General features: G+C 39.7%; 1 protein-coding gene across 2 annotated transcripts in view; it reads right to left on the minus strand.

Annotated features, from left to right (window-relative positions):
• The window catches only part of ELP3 (elongator acetyltransferase complex subunit 3), a 109,527-nt gene that overhangs the window by 29,738 nt on the left and 56,876 nt on the right, over positions 1–22,913 (minus strand). For both annotated transcript variants that reach the window (XM_007466155.1, XM_007466156.1), the window contains 2 exons: positions 4,256–4,346; positions 1,624–1,689 (listed from right to left, as the gene is read on the minus strand). In XM_007466155.1, the coding sequence (XP_007466217.1) occupies positions 1,624–1,689; positions 4,256–4,346 (157 nt within the window). The remainder of the gene's footprint in view (positions 1–1,623; positions 1,690–4,255; positions 4,347–22,913) is intronic.

Raw genomic sequence — 22,913 nt, forward strand, 5'->3', positions numbered from 1 at the left:
CTTGTTCGTGGACTATAAAAAAGGAAACCAGTTTTACAATTTCATAAGTATCTGAACCTCATTAACCTTGTGATTCTTACAGTTTGGCTCAGTAAATGCTTCCATGTATTTAAATCTGATCCTCCATGAAGAGTCTCTAAGGTAAAATTATACATTATGTCACGTGTGCAGCTCTTGGGAGCACCCTGAGGCCCTAGAACTGTCAGGTACTCAATGGTTTTCTTTTCTAGTCCTTACCTCCTCCACTAAAACCTGCTTTTAGGGGAAAAAATCTGTTATTGGTTACTTATTCCTTGATGGAATTTTTTTAAAAAGTATCCCACAGGACCTTTAAAATAGTATGCCTAGTTATGAGATTAACATGTTAAAGAAAATCCAATCACCGGAGAGGGGCTTTTGGGGAAGCTTTTGTTAGCAATCTACATGGGCTTTTGTCTCTTGCTTCCTGCTCAAGTGTCCCTTGTACTTTGCGTAAATATAAGCAATATGCATGCAGAGAAAGCTACATACGTGGGCACAGTCACACCCAGGTACACTATGAAAATGGGCAGACTGGACCCACAGCGAGGTGAATAAACAGACTAACACTGATGTTCCTCCTCAACTTAATGTCTGCTGAATAACTGGATTGCACAAGAATTTGACAAAGTGACTAACGATGCTTGGGTCTACTTTTTTCCTCAAAAGATCCAAAATGTGAAAAATGTCAATCAAATAAACAATTCACTTTGAAAACAGAAATATCAATGCAGATCTACTCTAGCCTTTCTTAAATGGGCTCCCACACGACAGCTAACCCCCACAGAAAATCTGGCAAATAGCTAACACGATGTCATTCTAGGAGAGAAGTTAATTCATCACAAACACGTGTATGGAACCCCTGTTGACATGGCTGATCTATTCGCTTGATTACCATCAACAGTCAATAATTTAACAGTTGCACACAGAGATAAGCACATGACACTCAGCTTTACCTGAAGGCAGCCACTAGACACATTTGGCTATTTACATTTGAATTACTTGAAATTAAATAAAATTAAAAACTAGGGCTTCCCTGGTGGCGCAGTGGTTGAGAGTCCGCCTGCCGATGCAGGGGACGCGGGTTCGTGCCCCGGTCTGGGAGGATCCCACGTGCTGCGGAGCGGCTGGGCCCGTGAGCCATGGCCGCTGGGCCTGCGCGTCCGGAGCCTGTGCTCCGCAGCGGGAGAGGCCACAACAGTGAGAGGCCCACGTACCGCAAAAAACAAAAAAACACAAAAAACAAAAAACAAAAAACAAAAACTAAGTTCTTTGCACTAGCCACATTTCAAGTCACATGTGACTGGTAGCTGACATCCTATTAGATGGCACAGATTATAGAACATTTCCAACACTACAGAAAGCTCTACTGGACAGTGCTGATCTACAATGAAGTTCAAACTTGGTTTTCCTAACCTGGCTCTTCTAGAGTTGAGCCACCCTCATATCTGGTTTTCCTGGCTTGACTTCATTCTGAATTACTCTTTGCTCTTAGTTTACTCATTAACTTCTAGGGTTTGGTCCTACTGGTAAGTAGGTGTAGGCCCAGGCTTGACAAAGATTAATGAACAGGACCCAATCTCTCTATAAAATGAAGAAACTAACCTGGTATGGACGCACTTTGTGATGAATTTCTTGGATTCCAACCTCTCTGGTTCTCACGTCTCGACACTGCCAAAAAAAAAGAAAGGAAAGAAAGAAAGAAAAGAAAGAAAAAAAAGTGGGAGGGGGGGCAAATATAAAACTGGTAACTAATTCAATTTTTATTGAAACTTCTCCACCAAATCCTGGGCTCAAAATTAAGTTTGGACATAATTTACATTGAGGTAAAAGAAATGAATTAAAAATGAAGCCATCTTTAATAAACCTGATAGGGAAAAACAAACTAGAAATACATGAAGTTGGTACAGTATTGCTTTATAAGTTTAGAATCCAAAGGAGATCAATATACAATATTGAAAGTAAAGAACATACATTCTAAAATCTGAAAATCCAGAGGATATAACTGTATCTGAAAGTGCAACCCAAAACTATGTCTACCGAAAAGTAAAAACTGAATTCCTGGGCTTCCCTGGTGGCGCAGTGGTTGAGAGTCCGCCTGCCGATGCAGCGGACACGGGTTCGTGCCCTGGTCCGGGAAGATCCCACATGCTGCGGAGCGGCTGGGCCCGTGAGCCACGGCCGCCGGGGCTGCGCGTCCGGAGCCTGTGCTCCGCAACGGGAGAGGCCACAACAGTGAGAGGCCCGCGTACCGCAAAGAAACAGTGAGAGGCCCGCGTACCGCAAAGAAAAAGAAAAAATAAAGAAAAAACGGAATTCCTAATTTTTTAAAACCTTCACCATTTTATGGCAGTTAACATTTTTAGCATCACCATATTTGTATCATTTTAGGAATGTCAGAAAGAGGGAAGCTAAGACTGCTTCCCTTTTGCAGAGAAGGGCTCCGTGGAAGAAAGGATGGGAGGGAGGAAGGAAGCGAAGGAAGAAGAATGGAAAGAAAGAACCTTGAGCTATTTATTATACAATCTGAACCACGGTCGCAGATTGGCTCTTTGAGTGTCCCTGGGAAGCACAAAGCTGCCTGTGGATGATACGGAAGCAGTGCCTGGTCTGCACGGCCAAGCTATGTGATGTAACTCTTGCTTCTATTCCACAACCCAGTGTGCAGGCTACACAGCCTGACGTTTATAATTACAGTAACTATTATATGCCCTATGGTATATTTTCTCCTATAGAACTGTAAAAATTATTTCCAGGATTCTAACATTTTCCATCAGTGAGAAAAGATTGCCATAGGAAATCTGATGATGTCATGCAGCTATACTACTAATAGTATATTTAGTATATATACTAAATTCCATGGATGGAATTCCATGAGAAAAATAAGAGCTCATTATTCAGTTCTAAAAGAACTAAGCTATTTCCATGCCCCGGGAACCCATATTACATGCTTTTAATGAACACTTGCATGCTTTTTTCTTTTTTTTGGAGGGGAGGGGAATGCTTTTTAAGGCAGAGATTGGTGTGTGCTTATTTTCTAGTAAAGACACTGCCTATGTGAACTGGATGTCATTCGGTGTGACTGAATTCCAGTCTTTAGACTCAATCCCAGTTTACCTTATGAGAGGCTATCACGGGTTAAGAGGGGTACAGGGTTAAAAACAGTGCCTGGTTGATGAGGGCAGCAGGCTGAGCAGGCCGGGTGGGTCACTGGGCAGTGGTATTCTCAGGAGAAGGAGCTGGACGACAAGGACAGGCAGGGACTGGGAGGCTCAGCAGGCACATGCTCTTGTTTGGGGCTTTCATTACTGTACATACATTTGCTGTTTTTCTAGAACTGAAATTTTTTTGGGGGGGGAGGGTAGAATAAGCCATAATGTTCACAAACTCTCCTACGGACAAACGATTTTCTGAAAAATTTTCTCCATAATATATTGACAGAGGACAAAATGTTTTGGGTAGGTCCACAAACATGATATGCAGTCCTCTCAACGACATCTTTCAAAGTGGGGTCCATGTTTGCACTGTGCATGAGAACCTCCCACAGCTCTATCCCAGATGGCGTGAACGAGAATCTTTGAAGGCAGAGGCCAGGAATCAGTGCTCAGGCCTAGACACCCTCCTGGCCTTTTCTCTTTAGCAGCTCTGAGAAATAGCTCCTAGGGCACTGAGTTTCAAACCTTATCGTGATTTCAGAATCATCTACAGAGACTGTCAAGTTGCAGATTCCTGGGCTCTTTCAGGGAAAGCAGAAAGGAGGTGTTTAGTAAATATTTGTGAAATAAATGAGTGAGTGAGTAGACATGGGGATGGGGCAGGGCGAGGGAGACTGGTATATCTGGGCAATAACATTGCTAAGTATTTCAGTATGTAAGCCTTGTTTCTTCAAATGTTGTATTCTTCTCTAACCACTAGTCAAGAGTCGAACACCCAATACTTCAAAACCAAAAAAAAAGTTTTTTTAAAAAAGGAGTTGAACACATAGTTGGCAATCTGAGAAGGCAGGGAAAACAACCATTAAACTGACAAACCTACGCTCTTTTAGAAGAAAGCAGAGGGGTGTAGGGGATAGGATGCAGACTTTGCAACCACTAGCTTCAATTTCTATGTGTTATACAGTAATGGCTTCAATACATGAAAGCTTTTTGACCAAACCTATAAGTTTGTAATGTGATAGTATCACAGGTTTTCGTGTCTCAGACTACTTTGATCTCAACAGTTATGGTCAGACTCTTACCTGTATTCCAAGGTCTTTCATTCTTGCAAATGCCAGCTCTCTCAAGTTACCATGCTCTACTCCTGAGCTGACTAAGGGCATTGGAATATCTCTGTAGGAGAAAAACATCAGCTGTTGTAAAATATAAGTCACTCTCTACAGCAGTAAAAGGCAGGGATATTTAAAAAAACAAAAAGAACAAAACCACTCCTTCCCCACCTCAAAACCAACCAGGAAAGCAGAGGTTGAATATTCTGACCCGAAAGCCAGGTTCACCGCTTTTCTACCTCCCAGTTTTCCCATCTATGAAATTATGATTTTCACCTATCACTCAGGGTTTTTCTAAGAAACATCTGATGAAAACACTTTATAAGATTACAAAGTACAAAACAAATGCCCAATAACCATTAGTAATGATTTTTGGCTGAAGAGACAGACATCTGTACTAAACAAAACAAGAAATAAAACTGTTTTTTACAAAGTTTTTACAAAGTCCAGCTTAAGAGGAGAAATAAAAATTATTATTAACACACTGATTTATAACTTACAAACACTTTCCCATACAGTTGCTGAATGACAAGTAACCAGGAAGTACAAAAGCCTGGCTTAGACAACTGGTCTCAAAGAATAAGTTTTTTCCCATTTCCTAAAAATCTAAATTAGAAGTGACTCTGCATTCGAAGAATAAGAACTTGCCTAAAGATGAGAGTAGATAAAATTTTTTTCCTGGCATTAATATAGTGTAAAGTGCCCAGCACCAAGGAAATGTCAAGCAAAAGTTGAAATTATGAGTTTCATTTTAGTAGCCCCCACTATCCCTTCTAGACAAAAATCAGTATCTAAAGACAGTTTAAAAAAAACCCCTAAAGTAAGAATATGCTCAGCACATCTCCAGTTTAAAGACAAATCCCCAATTTCTTTTGTCTAATATTTGGTTGATTAGAAGACTTGAAGAATATGTCATTTATCTTTTCTTCTCATTGTTGCTTTTGAATCAGCTTGAGTCTTCTTCTCTTTTCACTTATCCCTCCAAATGTTAAGTAAATAAAATTAGCTAATTCATCTATTTGATTCTAATAAGATATTCCCCAATCACTCAAAAAAGTATCAAAAGCCAACTGATTAGCATTAAAAACTATACACAATAAATCTATCAGGCTCTGGAAGCAACTATAAAGCACTGATAAGCCAAAATTCTTTAAGAGAAAGACATACCAAGGAGTTCAAAGTGAGAGCAACATAAAAAACATATTTTAGAGTGATTAGTTAATAGATATGGTTTACTTATACTTTCTAGTAAAATAAACTTTCTATCTTTGGAACTATAATTTCTTAAAATCAAATTCATCTTAAATTAGTAAGCAGATGAAACCGAAAGAAGGCTAGTTAACTAAAAAGTATAGTTTATTTTAGCAAGAAATGCACAAACAACTGTTTTGAATATTTTACTATTTCATATAAGTCAAAGTTAGTCTTCCACATGTCCCTTTTAACCCTGAAATATTTTATAAATCACTCACAAATACATACGTATAGTTTCACAACAGAGTAAAATTTTGAACACTGTTATACATCGTATGAAATTAATCTGATAAAACCAATGGCAACCACTGTTAGTGATAGGGACAAAGTAAAGGGACAAATTAGGCAATTAAATAGTTAATCCCACTAGGGGATTGTAAATAAAGAAAAAAGTATGGGAGACCCCTGTAAGTTAATGGTCATTCAAGAAAGCAGGTTTGCTTAACCACAAAGCCAAGCAGGCCGGCTTAGCAACAAAACCCATGCATGAGACAAGCCCCAAAACAATAAAAACAGTGGTGACATGAGACCTACATCCTGCCCAGTGAGCTCAGTAAGTTAATGATCCCTAGGACATGCTCTCTGCACACATAAAAACCAGTACTTTATGGAAAGGTGACATTTCAAAGTGAAAGACTTGAAATAATTTTTCCATAGTGCCGTGACAGTCCTGGCTTGACCATGTAGGGACAAGAAAACTCCCCTGCCCAATCTGGAGGAGGAGCTGATGATGGAAGCATGACGTCTACTCAAGAATGAGGAAGAAGGTGGTCTTTTCACCCTCCCCACTTTTCCTGTGATTACAAAACTGGAGCCCACTAAGTTCTCAGGGCGCAGCACCTTCTTGCCCAGCAGCTTGTAAGCCTCACAAGCATCCTATTCTATTCTAATAAATCACTGCTTATCTATCACTTTGACTCTCGCTGAATTCTTTCTGTGCTGAGACATAAAAGACCGGGCTCCTTAGGGCCCCCCTGAAACGACACTTATCAGTTTTGGCAGTTCCCATTACGTGAGATACATCTGATTCTTGTTATTCATGGCAGTGAAGTCCTATAATGTGCCATGAACACTGAATTAGCAAACAGTGAAGCACTGCTCCTATGGAAAATGCAGGGTTAGGTTCCTGTGAGCCTTTAGTCCATTTTCTCCAACTGATCAACACGTAACCTTGTTTTATGTGTGTTTCCAGCTAAAAACACTTTATTTAACACAGAAGTGATTCGGTAACATTGCACTTGTGGCCAATAGCACTATAATTCATGCTGCAATGAAGCTTATCTAACACATTCATTTTCTTTGTAAGACACGTCACAGCCTTCTTGTACTTAGGAACACTAGAGAGCACCTCGGCACTACATGTGGGGGCTATTTTAAACAGCAAAATCAACAAAAAGCATAAAAATGTGAAAAATGTGTTATTAAATGGACTGTGAAAGGACACTTGTTACAGTATGAGAGCTGAAACAAGTACACTGCATCATGCCAATATCCTGTTCCTCACCAAGCCTCCAACTACCAGTCTAGCATTCACCGATGACTCCTTCTGTATCACCATCCCTATAATAGACATCAACAGTGATTATCTATTTCTACCATCCCTTCTGCATTTATTAGTTGAGCTTGTATATTAAGGAAGAATGTTCTCTTCTCTATTTATTCATTTATTTATAAACGCATAGATTTCTATTTTATTCAACGAGCTGTAATCTGATATTAACAGTATTTATTTTGTTGCTTACATTAGATTTGGTCAGTGGGCATGCATTCAGGCTGGCTTTGGGGTCCTTTTGACATGTTCCCACCATTCTTTGAATATTTCTTTACTTTCTGGAACAACATGATGTTACAGGTTGATCTTAATATGTTTGCTGCCCCAGTCCTAGAATTGGCCACTTATCCAAGCATCGCTGATTCCTTTTAGTGGAGGGTGGTATTTAGAAACCAAGATCTGAGCACTCATTGTGCTCATTACTATTGAGGTATCATTGCCTCTAGACCCTTTCAGTGTACACAACTAAGAAATTTATGTACGTATAAACATATGTGTATATATATTTATATTCATATATTCAAATATATAAACATTGTAACTGTTTCTACATACAAATTTAAAAAGCTGTGAAATCATGCTGATAATTACAATTCTAATCCAGTGCCTCAGTGTTCTTTTCAGCTTTCTACCCTTCAATGTCTGTAAATCCCTTTGGACAGTGAGAAACCTGGCTTCCTTATCTTTAGTATATTTATTTGTTTGCTAAATCAAACAACTTATTTGCTCAATATAACCAATCTCCCAACTACTCTTCTTGACACCTCTGCACTCACTACTCTTACTCTACATTTCTTCAGATGCCAGGCATGCTGCTGTCAACACCTCTGTGGCACTGCCTCTGGAGGTGATGGGAAGGGGAGATGAAGGGAAAGGAAGATGGGCTCTGCAAGTATTTTTAATGATGAGCCAGTCCTTTTTTTTTTTTTAACATCTTTATTGGAGTATGATTGCTTTACAATGGTGTGTTAGTTTCTGCTTTATAACAAAGTGAATCAGCTATACACATACATATATCCCCATATCTCCTCCCTCTTGTGTCTCCTTCTGACCCTCCCTATCCCACCCCTCTAGGTGGTCACAAAGCACCAAGCTGATCTCCCTGTGCTATGCAGTTGCTTCCCACTAGCTATCTATTTTACATTTGGTAGTACATGTAAGTCCATGCCACTCTCTCACTTCGTTCCAGCTTACCCTTCCCCCTCCCCATGTCCTCAAGTCCATTCTCTACGTCTGCATCTTTATTCCTGTCCTGTCCCTAAGTTCTTCAGAATCATTTTTTTTAGACTCCATATATATGTGTTAGCATACAGTATTTATTTTTCTCTTTCTGACTTGCTTCACTCTGTCCATCCACCTCACTACAAATAACTCACTTTTGTTTCTTTTTATGGCTGAGTAATATTCCACTGTATATATGTGCCACATCTGCTTTATCCATTCATCTGTCAGTGGACACTTAGGTTACTTCCATTTCCTGACTACTGTAAATAGAGCTGCAATGAACATTGTGGTACATGACTCTTTTTTGAATTATGGGTTTCTCCAGGTATATGCCCAGTAGTGGGATTGCTGGGTCATATGGTAGTTCTATTTATAGTTTTTTTTTGCGGTACACGGGCCTCTCACTGCCGTGGCCTCTCCCACTGCGGAGCACAGGCTCCAGATGCGCAGGCTCACCGGCCGTGGCTCACGGGCCCAGCCGTTCCGCAGCATGTGGGATCTTCCAGGACCGGGGCACAAACCCGTGTCCCCTGCATCGGCAGGCGGACTCTCAACCACTGTGCCACCAGGGAAGCCCTATTTTTAGTTTTTTTAAGGAACTTCCATACTGTTCTCCATAGTAGCTGTATCAATTTACATTCCCACCAACAGTGCAAGAGGATTCCCTTTTCTCCACACCCTCTCCAGCACTTATTATTTGTAGATTTTTTTGATGATGGCCATTCTGACTGGTGTGAGGTGATACCTCATTGTAGTTTTGATTGGCATTTCTCTAATGATTAGTGATGTTGAGCATCCTTTCATGTGTTTGTTGACAATCTGTATATCTTTTTTGGAGAAATGTCTATTTAGGTCTTCTGCCCATTTTGGATTCGGTTGTTTGTTTTTTGATATTGAGCTGCATAAGCTGCTTGTATATTTTGGAGAAGAATCCTTTGTCAGTTGCTTCATTTGCAAATATTTTCTTCCATTCTGAGGGTGGTCTTTTCGCCTTGTTTATGGTTTCCTTTGCTGTGCAAAAGCTTTTAAGTTTCATTAGGTCCCATTTGTTTATTTTTGTTCTTATTTCCATTTCTCTAGGAGGTGGATCAAAAAGGATCTTGCTGTGATTTATGTCATAGAGTGCTCTGCCTATGTTTTTCCTCTAAGAGTTTTATAGTGTCTGGCCTTACATTTAGGTCTTTAATCCTTTTTGAGCTTATTTTTGTGTATGGTGTTAGGGAGTGATCTAATCTCATACTTTTACATGTACCTGTCCAATTTTCCCAGCACCACTTATTGAAGAGGCTGTCTTTTTTCCATTGTATATTCTTGCCTCCTTTGTCACAGATACAGTGACCATATGTGCGTGGGTTTATCTCTGGGCTTTGTATCCTGTTCCATTGATCTATCTTTCTGTTTTTGTGCCAGTACCATACTGTCTTGATTACTGTAGCTTTGTAGTATAGTCTGAAGTCAGGGAGCCTGATTCCTCCAGCTCCGGTTTTCTTTCTCAAGATTGCTTTGGCTATTCGGGGTCTTTTGTGTTTCCATACAAATTGTGAAATTTTCTGTTCTAGTTCTGTGAAAAATGCCTTTGGTAGCTTGACAGGGATTGCACTGAATCTGTAGATTGCTTTGGGTAGTAGAGTCATTTTCACAATGTTGATTCTTCCAATCCAAGAACATGGTATATCTCTCCATCTATTTGTATCATCTTTAATTTCTTTCATCAGTGTCTTATAATTTTCTGCATACAGGTCTTTTGTCTCCTTAGGTAGGTTTATTCCTAGATATTTTATTCTTTTTGTTGCAGTGGTAAATGGGAGTGTTTTCTTAATTTCTCTTTCAGATTTTTATCATTAGTGTATAGGAAATGCCAGAGATTTCTGTGCATTAATTTTGTATCCTGCTACTTTACCAAATTCATTGATTAGCTCTAGTAGTTTTCCGGTAGCATCTTTAGGATTCTCTATGCATAGTATCATGTCACCTGCAAACAGTGACAGCTTTCTTTCTTTTCCGATTTGCATTCCTTTTATTTCTTTTTCTTCTCTGATTGCTGTGGCTAAAACTTCCAAAACTATGTTGAACAATAGTGCTGAGAGCGGACAGCCTTGTCTTGTTCCTGATCTTAGAGGAAATGGTTTCAGTTTTTCACCATTGAGAACCATGTTGGCTGTGGGTTTGTCATATATGGCCTTTATAATGTTGAGATAAGTTCCTTCTATGCCTACTTTCTGCAGGGTTTTTATCATAAATGGGTGTTGAATTTTGTCGAAAGTTTTTTCTGCATCTATTGAGATGATCATATGGTTTTTCTCCTTCAGTTTGTTAATATGGTTTATCGCATTGATTGATCGGCATATATTGAAGAATCCTTCCATTCCTGGGATGAACCCCACTTGATCATGGTGTATGATCCTTTTAATGTGCTGTTGGATTCTGTTTGCTAGTATTCTGTTGAGCATTTTTGCATCTATGTTCATCAGTGATACTGGCCTGTAGTTTTCTTTTTTTGTGATATCTTTGTCTGGTTTTGGTATCAGAGTGATGGTGGCCTCGTAGAATGAGTTTCAGTGTTCCTCCCTCTGCTATATTTTGGAAGAGTTTCAGAAGGATTGATCTTATCTCTTCTCTAAATATTTGATAGAATTTGCCTGTGAAGCCATCTGCTCCTGGGCTTTTGTTTGTTGGAAGATTTTTAATCACAGTCTCAATTTCAGTGCTTGTGATTGGTCTGTTTATATTTTCCTCCTGGTTCAGTCTTGGAAGGTTGTGCTTTTCCAAGAATTTGTCCATTTCTTCCAGGTTGTCCATTTTATTGGCATACAGTTGCCTGTAGTAATCTCTCATGATCTTTTGTATTTCTGCAGTGTCAGTTGTTACTTTTCCTTTTTCATTTCTATTCTATTGATTTGAGTCTTCTCCCTTTATTTCTTGAGTCTGGCTAATGGTTTGTCAATTTTATCTTCTCAAACAACCAGCTTTTAGTTTTATTGATCTTTGCTATCGTTCCCTTCATTTCTTTTCCATTTATTTCTGATCTGATCTTTACGATTTCTTTCCTTCTGCTAACTTGGGTTTTTTTTGTTCTTCTTTCTCTAATTGCTTTAAGTGTAAGGTTAGGTCATTTGAGATGTTTCTTGTTTTTTGAGGTAGGATTGTATTGCTATAAACTTCCCTCTTAGAACTGCTTTTGCTGCATCCCATAAGTTTTGGGTCCTCGTGTTTTCATTGTGATTTGTTTCTAGGTATTTTTGATTTCCTCAGTGATCTCTTGTGAACCAGTACTTTTAAAAGACACTAAAATTTTCAATACAAGTAAACTCTCTAAGGTCTAGGTTTTATCATATGGTGTTGTTAAGCAGAACTATATGACAGAAAGACAGAATTACCAGCAGGGCTAGCTAATAATTTGTGATGCCTAGTGCAAAATGAGAACAGGGGGCCTCTTCTGAAAAAATTATTAATGATTTCAAGACGGTGAGAGCAGAGCATTAGGCCAAGTTAAAGACCTATGAGACTACACAGGTCGCATGTCCCTGAAGCTGGCACTGACTACCCCGAAGCACAAGTCAGTGTGGACCTGGTAACACAGGGCTTTATAATGATGCTGACAGTTCATAAGTGCCCTTAAATTTATGTCTGTCACTACAAATGCAATATGGCTTTAATGGTCTTTGGCAGTGAAATGCCTGGAGTGTACCAGACAGGAGTTTTTCCTCATTAGGGAATAGAAATGTGGCAATCTCCACTTTCAGTGATAAAGTTTTTTTCACTAAAAATGAAGAGAGAGAGTTCTATATATGTTGAGCATCTTCTATGTGCAAAGCAGTATATTAAGCAATTTGGAATATATAAATAGACACTGTTACAGACTCCTAGGAGTTCAAAACTCAGGTAAGATTACTGACCATCTGAACTTGATACATCTATCTAGGTGGGACTTAAAATTATTTTTAGGTTTTTCAATGTGTTTCACTTTCTTGGCTTGAAGAGATATTACATTCAAGAATATTCACTTTTTTATTTCACAGGTAACATTTCAAGCTTACAGGCACTAATATTTGCAATTTGCTCATCAAAAGCCTTTCAAAATGCTGTCTAAAGCTTGTTTGGTCTGAAGTTTCTCGCACTTCAGAAGCATCTTTTGGCTGCAAATTGGTATTCTATTCTAATGCTTCACAGTGATTTAAAAAAATCACATCAAGGCAGACAGCTGTTCAACAGCCTGTGGGCACCAGCAGTTTAATGTGGCTCCATCATGTGCCTGGACAGAATTTTACATTTAATCACTGACTGCACCCTTCAGGGCTGCAATACAGAATCAACTGTTGGGATGCTACTTCATAAAAACACCCAGTAAAATGGTATTGACTCAACTGTCATAAAATTTAAAGTGTAAATTAATTAAGAAAAAAAGGGGGGTGGGGTGGGGTAAATGGCCAATTAAAAAAATATCAGGTAATCTAATAGTAAATTATAGTGTTTCTTTAAAAAAAGACAAGTGTAAAACATTGTGTTTTCACTTGAAATACCTTCCCTCCCATTTCCCTTCCTTTGCTCCTTCCTTCCGATACCAGTCTAGAAAATAATTCCTAAAATCTTCTCCTCCATGTATAAGTTTAGATTTGCTAGTCAACACTAAGTAAGTTGCTTGTAATTAGTAGCTGTCACTAGGTGAAACATGGAGATAGCCAGATATTCTAAAGGCACAGAACAAAAAGACACACGATTTTCCTTTACTATGATTTAAAACAAAAATTAACTATAATTATTAAAATCACCTGGATTAAACACCCTAAGAGGAGGCTTTTTCCTTTGCCAATGGCTTCTTTCCAGCAAGACATAACCAACTGCTTCCAAATTAATAGAGTAAGGGTACTTAACTGCACTTCTAGACCACTATCAATCAGTTTTCTACATTTTCGGAATCATTCTAAAAGTTTAAAACTGAAGCTAGAAGAAACACTGCGATTCTCTTTTCCCAACTCAAAAGGTTTCTCAGCCCCTGAACACTGTCTAAACACTCAGCCTTCTCTTGTACACATCTGTAATTAAACCTTGAGTTACCCAGTAACACTTTCCTTAGCACTTCTTTTTCAACATTTTACCATCAAGCCCTCGATACAAGTTTCTTTCTAGAAGTCTAGATATACCAAGTTCTAGCTATATCTGAATATAACTTTAAAAACATCAGTAAATGTAGCATAAAGTTTTTATGCAGAGATATGAAGCTGTTTTACCAGAACACAGCTACCAAATTGTTATTAAGTGTTAAGTGTACTATGTGAACAAGGACAGCTCTCCAGAGAGCTGCAACGGGGTCATGACAGGAGAACTGGGAACAGGGAGGTGTCTTTAATCAGCCTCATGTTCATTATCCATAATATCATGCCTTTCTCCTTGTACACCCTTTTGGTTGTATAATATACATATTCTTAATTCTTGCTGTCATGGCCCCTTTACAATTTTCCTATAGAGACTATATTTGCTGCTCCTGTTTTCTTGAAATCCTTATTTTTTCAGTTGGTGGTAAGCCAGGATAATGTCACATAGTGGTAATTCATAAAGCCTATAAAATTAAGCTTTTAATGTTATAGCAATGTCTTTGTTGCTTTTGACTCACTGGTTACAGCAGTAAGAAATTTAAAGCAAAAGGAGGACGAGGGGAAGATGGCGGAAGAGTAAGACGCAGAGATCACCTTCCTCCCCACAGATACACCAGACATACATCTACACGTGGAACAACTCCTACAGAACACCTACTGAACGCTGGCCAGAAGACCTCAGACCTCCCAAAAGGCAAGAAACTCCCCACGTACCTGGGTAGGGCAAAAGAAAAAAGAATAAACAGAGACAAAAGGATAAGGACGGGACCTGCACCAGTGGGAGGGAGCTGTGAAGGAGGAAAGGTTTCCACACACTAGGAAGCCCCTTCGCGGGCGGAGACTGCGGGTGGCCGAGGGGGGAAGCTTCGGAGCCGCGGAGGAGAGCACAGCAACAGGGGTGCGGAGGGCAAAGCGGAGAGATTCCCGCACAAAGGATCAGGGCCGACCGGCACTCACCAGCCTGAGAGATTTGTCTGCTCACCTGCCGGGGCGGGCGGGGCTGGGAGCTGAGGCTCGGGCTTCGGTCGGAGCGCAGGGAGAGGACTGGGGTTGGCAGCGTGAACACAGCCTGCAGGGGGTTAGTGCACCACAGCTAGCCGGGAGTACAGGGAAAAGTCTGGACCCGCCAAAGAGGCAAGAGACTTTTTCTTCCCTCTGTTTCCTGGTGCGCGAGGAGAGGGGATTCAGAGCGCTGCTTAAAGGAGCTCCGGAGACGGGTGCGAGCTGCGGCTAAAAGTGTGGACCCCAGAGATGGGCATAAGATGCTAAGGCTGCTGCTGCCGCCACCAAGAAGCCTGTGTGCAAACACAGGTCACTAACCACACCCCACATCCGGGGAGCCTGTGCAGCCCGCCACTGCCAGGGTCCCGGGATCCAGGGACAACTTCCCTGGGAAAATGCGCGACGCACCTCAGGCTGGGGTAACGTCACGCTGGCCTCTGCCGCTGCAGGCTCGCCCCGCAGTCCGTGCCCCTCCCTCCCCCCGGCCTGAGTGAGCCAGAGCCCCCGAATCAGCCGCTCTTTTAACCCCATCCTGTCTGAGCGAAGAACAGACGCCCTCCGGAGACCTACACGCAGAGGCGGGGCCAAATCCAAAGCTGAGCCCCGGGAGCTGTGAGAACAAAGAAGAGAAAGGGAAATCTCTCCCAGCAGCCTCAGAAGCAGGGGATTAAAGCTCCACAATCAACTTGATGTACCCTGCATCTGTGGAATACATGAGTAGACAACGAATCATCCCAAATTGAGGAGGTGAACTTTGAGAGCAAGATTTATGATTTTTTTCCCCTTTTCCTCTTTTTGTGAGTGTGTATGTGTATGCTTCCATGTGAGATTTTGTCTTTAAAGCTTTGCTTCCACCATTTGTCCTAGGGTTCCATCCATCCATTTAAAAAATGTTTTTTCTTAATAATTGTATTTTATTTTAATAACTTTTATTTTACTTTATCTTCTTTCTTTCTTTTTTTCCTTCCTTCCTTCCCTCCCTCTCTCTCTCTCTCTCTCTCTCTCTCTCTTTCTTTTTCCTTCTACTAATTCCTTCCTTCTACTTTTTCCCCCTTTTATTCTGAGCCGTGTAGATGAAAGGCTCTTGGTGCTGCAGCCAGGAGTCAGTGCTGTGCCTCTGAGGTGGGAGAGCCAACTTCAGGACACTGGTCCACAGCTCCACATATTATCAAATGGCAAAAATCTCCCAGATATCTCCATCTCAACACCAGCACCCAGCTTCACTCAACGACCAGCAAGCTACAGTGCTGGACACCCTATGCCAAACAACTAGCAAGACAGGAACACAACCCCACCCATTAGCAGAGAGGCTGCCTAAAATCATAGTAAGTCCACAGACACACCAAAACAGACCCCCAGACGTGGACCTGCCCACCAGAAAGACAAGATCCAGCCTCATCCATCAGAACACAGGCACTAGTCCCCTCCACCAGGAAGCCTACACAACCCACTGAACCAACCTTAGCCACTGGGGACAGACACCAAAAACAACGGGAACTACGAACCTGCAGCCTGCAAAAAGGAGACCCCAAACACAGTAAGATAAGCAAAATGAGAAGACAGAAAAACACACAGCAGATGAAGGAGCAAGATAAAAATGCACCAGACCCAACAAATGAAGAGGAAATAGGCAGTCTACCTGAAAAAGAATTCAGAATAATGATAGTAAAGATGATCCAAAATCTTGGAAACAGAATAGACAAAATGCAAGAAACATTTAACAAGGACCTAGAAGAACTAAAGATGAAACCAGCAACAATGAACAATACAACAAATGAAATTAAAAATACTCTAGATAGGATCAATAGCAGAATAACCGAGGCAGAAGAACGGATAAGTGACCTGGAAGATAAAATAGTGGAAATAACTACTGCAGAGCAGAATAAAGAAAAAAGAATGAAAAGAACTGAGGACAGTCTCAGAGACCTCTGGGACAACATTAAACGCACCAACATTCGAATTATAGGGGTTCCAGAAGAAGAAGAGAAAAAGAAAGGGACTGAGAAAATATTTGAAGAGATTATAGTTGAAAACTTCCCTAATATGGGAAAGGAAATAGTTAATCAAGTCCAGGAAGCACAGAGAGTCCCATACAGGATAAATTCAAGGAGAAATACGCCAAGACACATATTAATCAAACTGTCAAAAACTAAATACAAAGAAAGCATATTAAAAGCAGCAAGGGAAAAACAACAAATAACACACAAGGGAATCCCCATAAGGTTAACAGCTGATCTCTCAGCAGAAACTCTACAAACCAGAAGGGAGTGGCAGGACATACTGAAAGTGATGAAGGAGAAAAACCTGCAACCAAGATTACTCTACCCAGCAAGGATCTCATTCAGATTTGATGGAGAAATTAAAACCTTTACAGACAAGCAAAAGCTGAGAGAGTTCAGCACCACCAAACCAGCTTTACAACAAATGCTAAAGGAACTTCTCTAGACAAAAACACAAGAGAAGGAAAAGTCCTATAATAACGAACCCAAAACAATTTAGAAAATGGGAATAGGAACATACATATCGATAATTACCTTAAATGTAAATGGACTAAATGCTCCCACCAAAAGACACAGATTGGCTGAATGGATACAAAAACAAGACCCATATATATGCTGTCTACAAGAGACCCACTTCAGACCTAGAGACACATACAGACTGAAAGTAAGGGGATGGAAAAAGATATTCCATGCAAATGGAAACCAAAAGAAAGCTGGAGTAGCAATTCTCATATCAGACAAAATAGACTTTAAAATAAGGACTATCAGAAGAGACAAAGAAGGACACTACATAATGATCAAGGGATCGATCCAAGAAGAAGATATAACAATTGTAAATATTTATGCACCCAACATAGGAGCACCTCAATACATAAGGCAAAAACTAGCAGCCATAAAAGGGGAAATCGACAGTAACACATTCATAGTAGGGGACTTTAACACCCCACTTTCACCAATGGACAGATCATCCAAAATGAAAATAAATAAGGAAACACAAGCTTTAAATGATACATTAAACAAGATGGACTTAATTGATATTTATAGGACACTCCATCCAAAAACAACAGAATACACATTTTTCTCAAGTGCTCATGGAATATTCTCCAGGATAGATCATATCTTGGGTCACAAATCAAGCCTTGGTAAATTTAAGAAAATTGAAATTGTATCAAGTAACTTTTCCGACCACAACGCTAAGAGACTAGATATCATTTACAGCAAAAGATCTGTAAAAAATACAAACACATGGAAGCTAAACAATACACTACTTAATAACGAAGTGATCGCTGAGGAAATGAAAGAGGAAATCAAAAAATACCTAGAAACAAGTGACAATGGAGACACGACGACCCCAAACCTATGGGATGCAGCAAAAGCAGTTCTAAGAGGGAATTTTATAGCAACACAATCCTACCTTAAGAAACAGGAAACATCTCAAATAAACAACCTAACCTTGCACCTAAAGCAATTAGAGAAAGAAGAACAAAAGAACCCCAAAATTAGCAGAAGGAAAGAAATCATAAAAATCAGATCAGAAATAAATGAAAAAGAAATGAAGGAAACAATAGCAAAGATCAATGAAACTAAAAGCTGGCTCTTTGAGAAGATAAACAAAATTGATAAACCATTAGCCAGACTCATCAAGAAAAAAAGGGAGAAGACTCAAATCAATAGAATTAGAAATGAGAAAGGACAAGTAACAACTGACACTGCAGAAATACAAAAGATCATGAGAGATTACTACAAGCAACTCTGTGCCAATAAAATGGACAACATGGAAGAAATGGACAAATTCTTAGAAATGCACAACCTGCCAAGACTGAATCAGGAAGAAATAGAAAATATGAACAGACCAATCACAAACACTGAAATTGCAACTGTGATAAAAAATCTTCCAACAAACAAAAGCCCAGGACCAGATGGCTTCACAGGCGAATTCTATCAAGCATTTAGAGAAGAGCTAACACCTATCCTTCTCAAACTCTTCCAAAATATAGCAGAGGGAAGAACACTCCCAAACTCATTCTATGAGGCCACCATCACCTTGATACCAAAACCAGACAAGGTTGCCACAAAGAAAGAAAACTACAGGCCAATATCACTGATGAACATAGATGCAAAAATCCTCAACAAAATACTAGCAAACAGAATCCAACAGCACATTAAAAGGATCATACACCATGATCAAGTAGGGTTTATTCCAGGAATGCAAGGATTCTTCAACATATGCAAATCAATCAATGTGGTACACCATATTAACAAACTGAAGGAGAAAAACCATATTATCATCTCAGTAGATGCAGAGAAAGCTTTCGACAGAATTCAACACCCATTTATGATAAAAACCCTGCAGAAAGTAGGCACAGAGGGAACTTTCCTCAACATAATAAAGGCTATATATGACAAGCCCACAGCCAACATCGTCCTCAATGGTGCAAAACTGAAAGCATTTCCACTAAGATCAGGAAGAAGACAAGGTTGCCCACTCTAGCCATTATTATTCAACATAGTTTTGGAAGTTTTAGCCACAGCAATCAGAGAAGAAAAGGAAATAAAAGGAATCCAAATCGGAAAAGAAGAAGTAAAGCTGTCACTGTTTGCAGATGACATGATACTATACATAGAGAATCCTAAAGATGCTACCAGAAAACTACTAGAGCTAATCAATGAATTTGGTAAAGTAGCAGGATACAAAATTAATGCACAGAAATCTCTGGCATTCCTATATACTAATGATGAAAAATCTGAAAGTGAAATCAAGAAAACACTCCCATTTACCATTGCAACAAAAAGAATAAAATATCTAGGAATAAACCTACCTAAGGAGACAAAAGACCTGTATGCAGAAAATTATAAGACACTGATGAAAGAAATTAAAGATGATACAAACAGATGGAGAGATATACCATGTTCTTGGATTGGAAGAATCAACATTGTGAAAATGACTCTACTTCCCAAAGCAATCTATAGATTCAATGCAATCCCTATCAAACTACCACTGGCATTTTTCACAGAACTAGAACAAAAAATTTCACAATTTGTATGGAAACACAAAAGACCCCGAATAGCCAAAGCAATCTTGAGAACAAAAAATGGAGCTGGAGGAATCAGGCTGCCTGACTTCAGACTATACTACAAAGCTACAGTAATCAAGACAGTATGGTACTGGCACAAAAACAGAAAGATAGATCAATGGAATAGGATAGAAAGCCCAGAGATAAACCCATGCACATATGGTCACCTTATCTTTGATAAAGGTGGCAGGAATATACAGTGGAGAAAGGACAGCCCCTTCAATAAGTGGTGCTGGGAAAACTGGACAGGTACATGTAAAAGTATGAGATTAGATCACTCCCTAACACCATACACAAAAATAAGCTCAAAATGGATTAAAGACCTAAATGTAAGGCCAGAAACTATCAAACTCTTAGAGGAAAACATAGGCAGAACACTCTATGACATAAATCACAGCAATATCCTTTTTGACCCACCTCCTAGAGAAATGGAAATAAAAACAAAAATAAACAAATGGGACCTAATGAAACTTCAAAGCTTTTGCACGGCAAAGGAAACCAAAAGATCAAAAGACAACCCTCAGAATGGGAGAAAATATTTGCAGATGAAGCAACTGAAAAAGGATTAATCTCCAAAATTTATATGCAGCTCAATAACAAAAAAACAAACAACCCAATCCAAAAATCGGCAGAAGACCTCAATAGACATTTCTCCAAAGAAGATATACAGATTGCCAACAAACACATGAAAGAATGCTGAACATCATTAATCATTAGAGAAATGCAAATCAAAACTACAATGAGATATCATCTCATACCAGTCAGAATGGCCATCATCAAAAAAATCTAGAAACAATAAATGCTGGAGGGGGTGTGGAGAAAAGGGAACACTCTGGCACTGCTGGTGGGAATGTGAATTGGTACAGCCACTATGGAGAACAGTATGGAGGTCCCTTAAAAAACTACAAATAGAACTACCATATGACCCAGCAATCCCACTACTGGGCATATACCCTGAGAAAACCATAATTCAGAAAGAGTCATGTACCAAAATGTTCATCGCAGCTCTATTTACAATAGCCTGGAGATGGAAACAAGCGTCCATCGTCGGATGAATGGATAAAGAAGATGTGGCACATATATACAATAGAATATTACTCAGCCATAAAAAGAAACAAAATTGAGCTATTTGTAATGAGGTGGATAGACCTAGAGTCTGTCATACAGAGTGAAGTAAGTCAGAACGAGAAAGACAAATACCGTATGCTAACACATATATATGGAATTTAAGAAAAAAAATGTCATGAAGAACCTAGGGGTAAGACGGGAATAAAGACACAGACCTACTAGAGAACGGACTTGAGGATATGGGGAGGGGGAAGGGTAAGTTGTGATAAAGCGAGAGAGAGGCATGGACATATATACACTACCAATCGTAAGGTAGATAGCTAGTGGGAAGCAGCCGCATAGCCCAAGGAGATCAGCTAGGTGCTCTGTGACCGCGTGGAGGGGTGGGATAGGGAGGGAGACGCAAGAGGGAAGAGATATGGGAACATATGTATATGTATAACTGATTCACTTTGTTATAAAGCAGAAACTAACACACCATTGTAAAGCAATTATACTCCAATAAAGATGTAAAAAAAAAAAATTTAAACCTAAAAGTGAATGGGGAGAATGCAAATTCTTCATCTGACTGCCCGTGTGATCTATGCCTTGTTACTCTTGGTAGGAAAACTATGGTGTCTACGGCTGTGAAATTTCTATTCTGTGATATCTGTTGCCCTGCTCTGCTGCTGGGAAGTAGTGTCTTCACTGTTCTCTGGTTGCCCCAGTGAGTTAAATGCAAATACTATTTTTCTTTTGTTGTTATTAGTATTACTTACTGCATCTTTGTTTCTATTGTATTTAGTTTTTGAAACAATCTCAAAGTCACAGAAAAATTCCCAAGTGTGGTACAAATAACTATATTCCTGAAGTATAATATTTGAAAGTAAATTGGGAACAAGATGTCCCAATACCCCCAGAATACTCTAAGTATTTCCTACAACAAGGATATTCTCTTGGATAACAGTAATACAACCATCAAAATCAGGAAACTAACATTGGCACTTTACTACTGTCTAATCCTAGACTCCATCCCAGCTTCCTGTGAGCCTCTGGTCACAGCATTTCCATCAGTGGATCAACACATGACCTTACTTTATGTGTATTTCTGTTTAAGGTGTCTCTCTCTCTTTCTCCTCTCTCTCAATAAATAGGCAGATGATTCATTATCATGAAACTCATGGCTCATAGCTCATGTCTGAACGAAGCTAATCTAACACATGCCTTTTCTAATCAAACTGTCAAAAATTAAATACAAAGAAAACATACTAAAAGCAGCAAGGGAAAAACAACAAATAACACACAAGGGAATCCCCATAAGGTAAGGCACAGCATAGCCTTCTTGCACTCAGGAACACTACACATAACACTTCAGTACTATGCTTAGAGGCCATTTTAAACAGTGAAATAAATCACCAACAAACAGCACAAAACTGCAAAAATCGTGGCCATTAAACAGACTGTGAAAAGGACATGTGCACACACCATTGTATTTGTTATCGTTTGTTACATTTACAATTATTTCTATCTCTACCAACATGTTGAAAACCACAAGTTCACACCAGTATCTCCTATTCCCAAACACCATGGGGTACATTTGAATTTTCTCCTTTTTCATATTTGTCATTCCCTTTTCACATAACAGAAAACCCAGCTCCCATCATCCTTAATATTATCTACTTATTAGATCCACCCCTTGCAAGTTACTGACCCTCCATTGCTGTCCTCGTCTCCACACCCCTCAGACACATCCTCCTCGCCCTACTGAGCTCTGACATCTGGTGCCAGGTCAGCCCTCAGTGAGAACGCCTTCCTCACACATCTGGGCTGCAGCAGCCTGAACCACACCACCACCTCCTCCCCGAGAACACCCTTCTCCCTGTGTCCCTCGTGTGGATGCCTGCCTTGCTCAGTAGCTCCTAATGTCTTTTGGACTGAATTGTTCCAGAAAGGTGGAAGAGAAGAGGAAGGATAATGCAAATGATTTTGATGGCTGATTTTCTAGTCACTATCTCCTTAGTATTTTTACCTGTATTTTAAAAAATAGAGATCATTAAGCAATTTAGGTCCTTAAGTTGGGCCAATAATTTTAAAAATTTGAGAAATAAATACACTGTGCCAGAAATGTGGTGTAAATATCCTTTGACCTTTAAGGAAATCCATTATTTTATATCCTTGATAATTTTCCTTTAGTTGATAGTTCTGCTTTATGTTATTAGAAGCACAGTTGTGCTCAGTGGAATCCTAGTCACAGCAGCTGACTGGACATGCATTTATCGATCCCCATTTGGCCTTGTACTGGTAATACTGGAATCCAGGCAGTTTTTGGCAGGGTGGTGGAAATATGCCTTAACGACCAGGAAGTACAAGGAATGGCCTTGTCAG

The sequence above is a fragment of the Lipotes vexillifer genome, unplaced genomic scaffold, assembly GCF_000442215.2.
Source record: "Lipotes vexillifer unplaced genomic scaffold, Lipotes_vexillifer_v1.1 scaffold308, whole genome shotgun sequence".
NCBI lineage: Eukaryota > Metazoa > Chordata > Mammalia > Artiodactyla > Lipotidae > Lipotes > Lipotes vexillifer.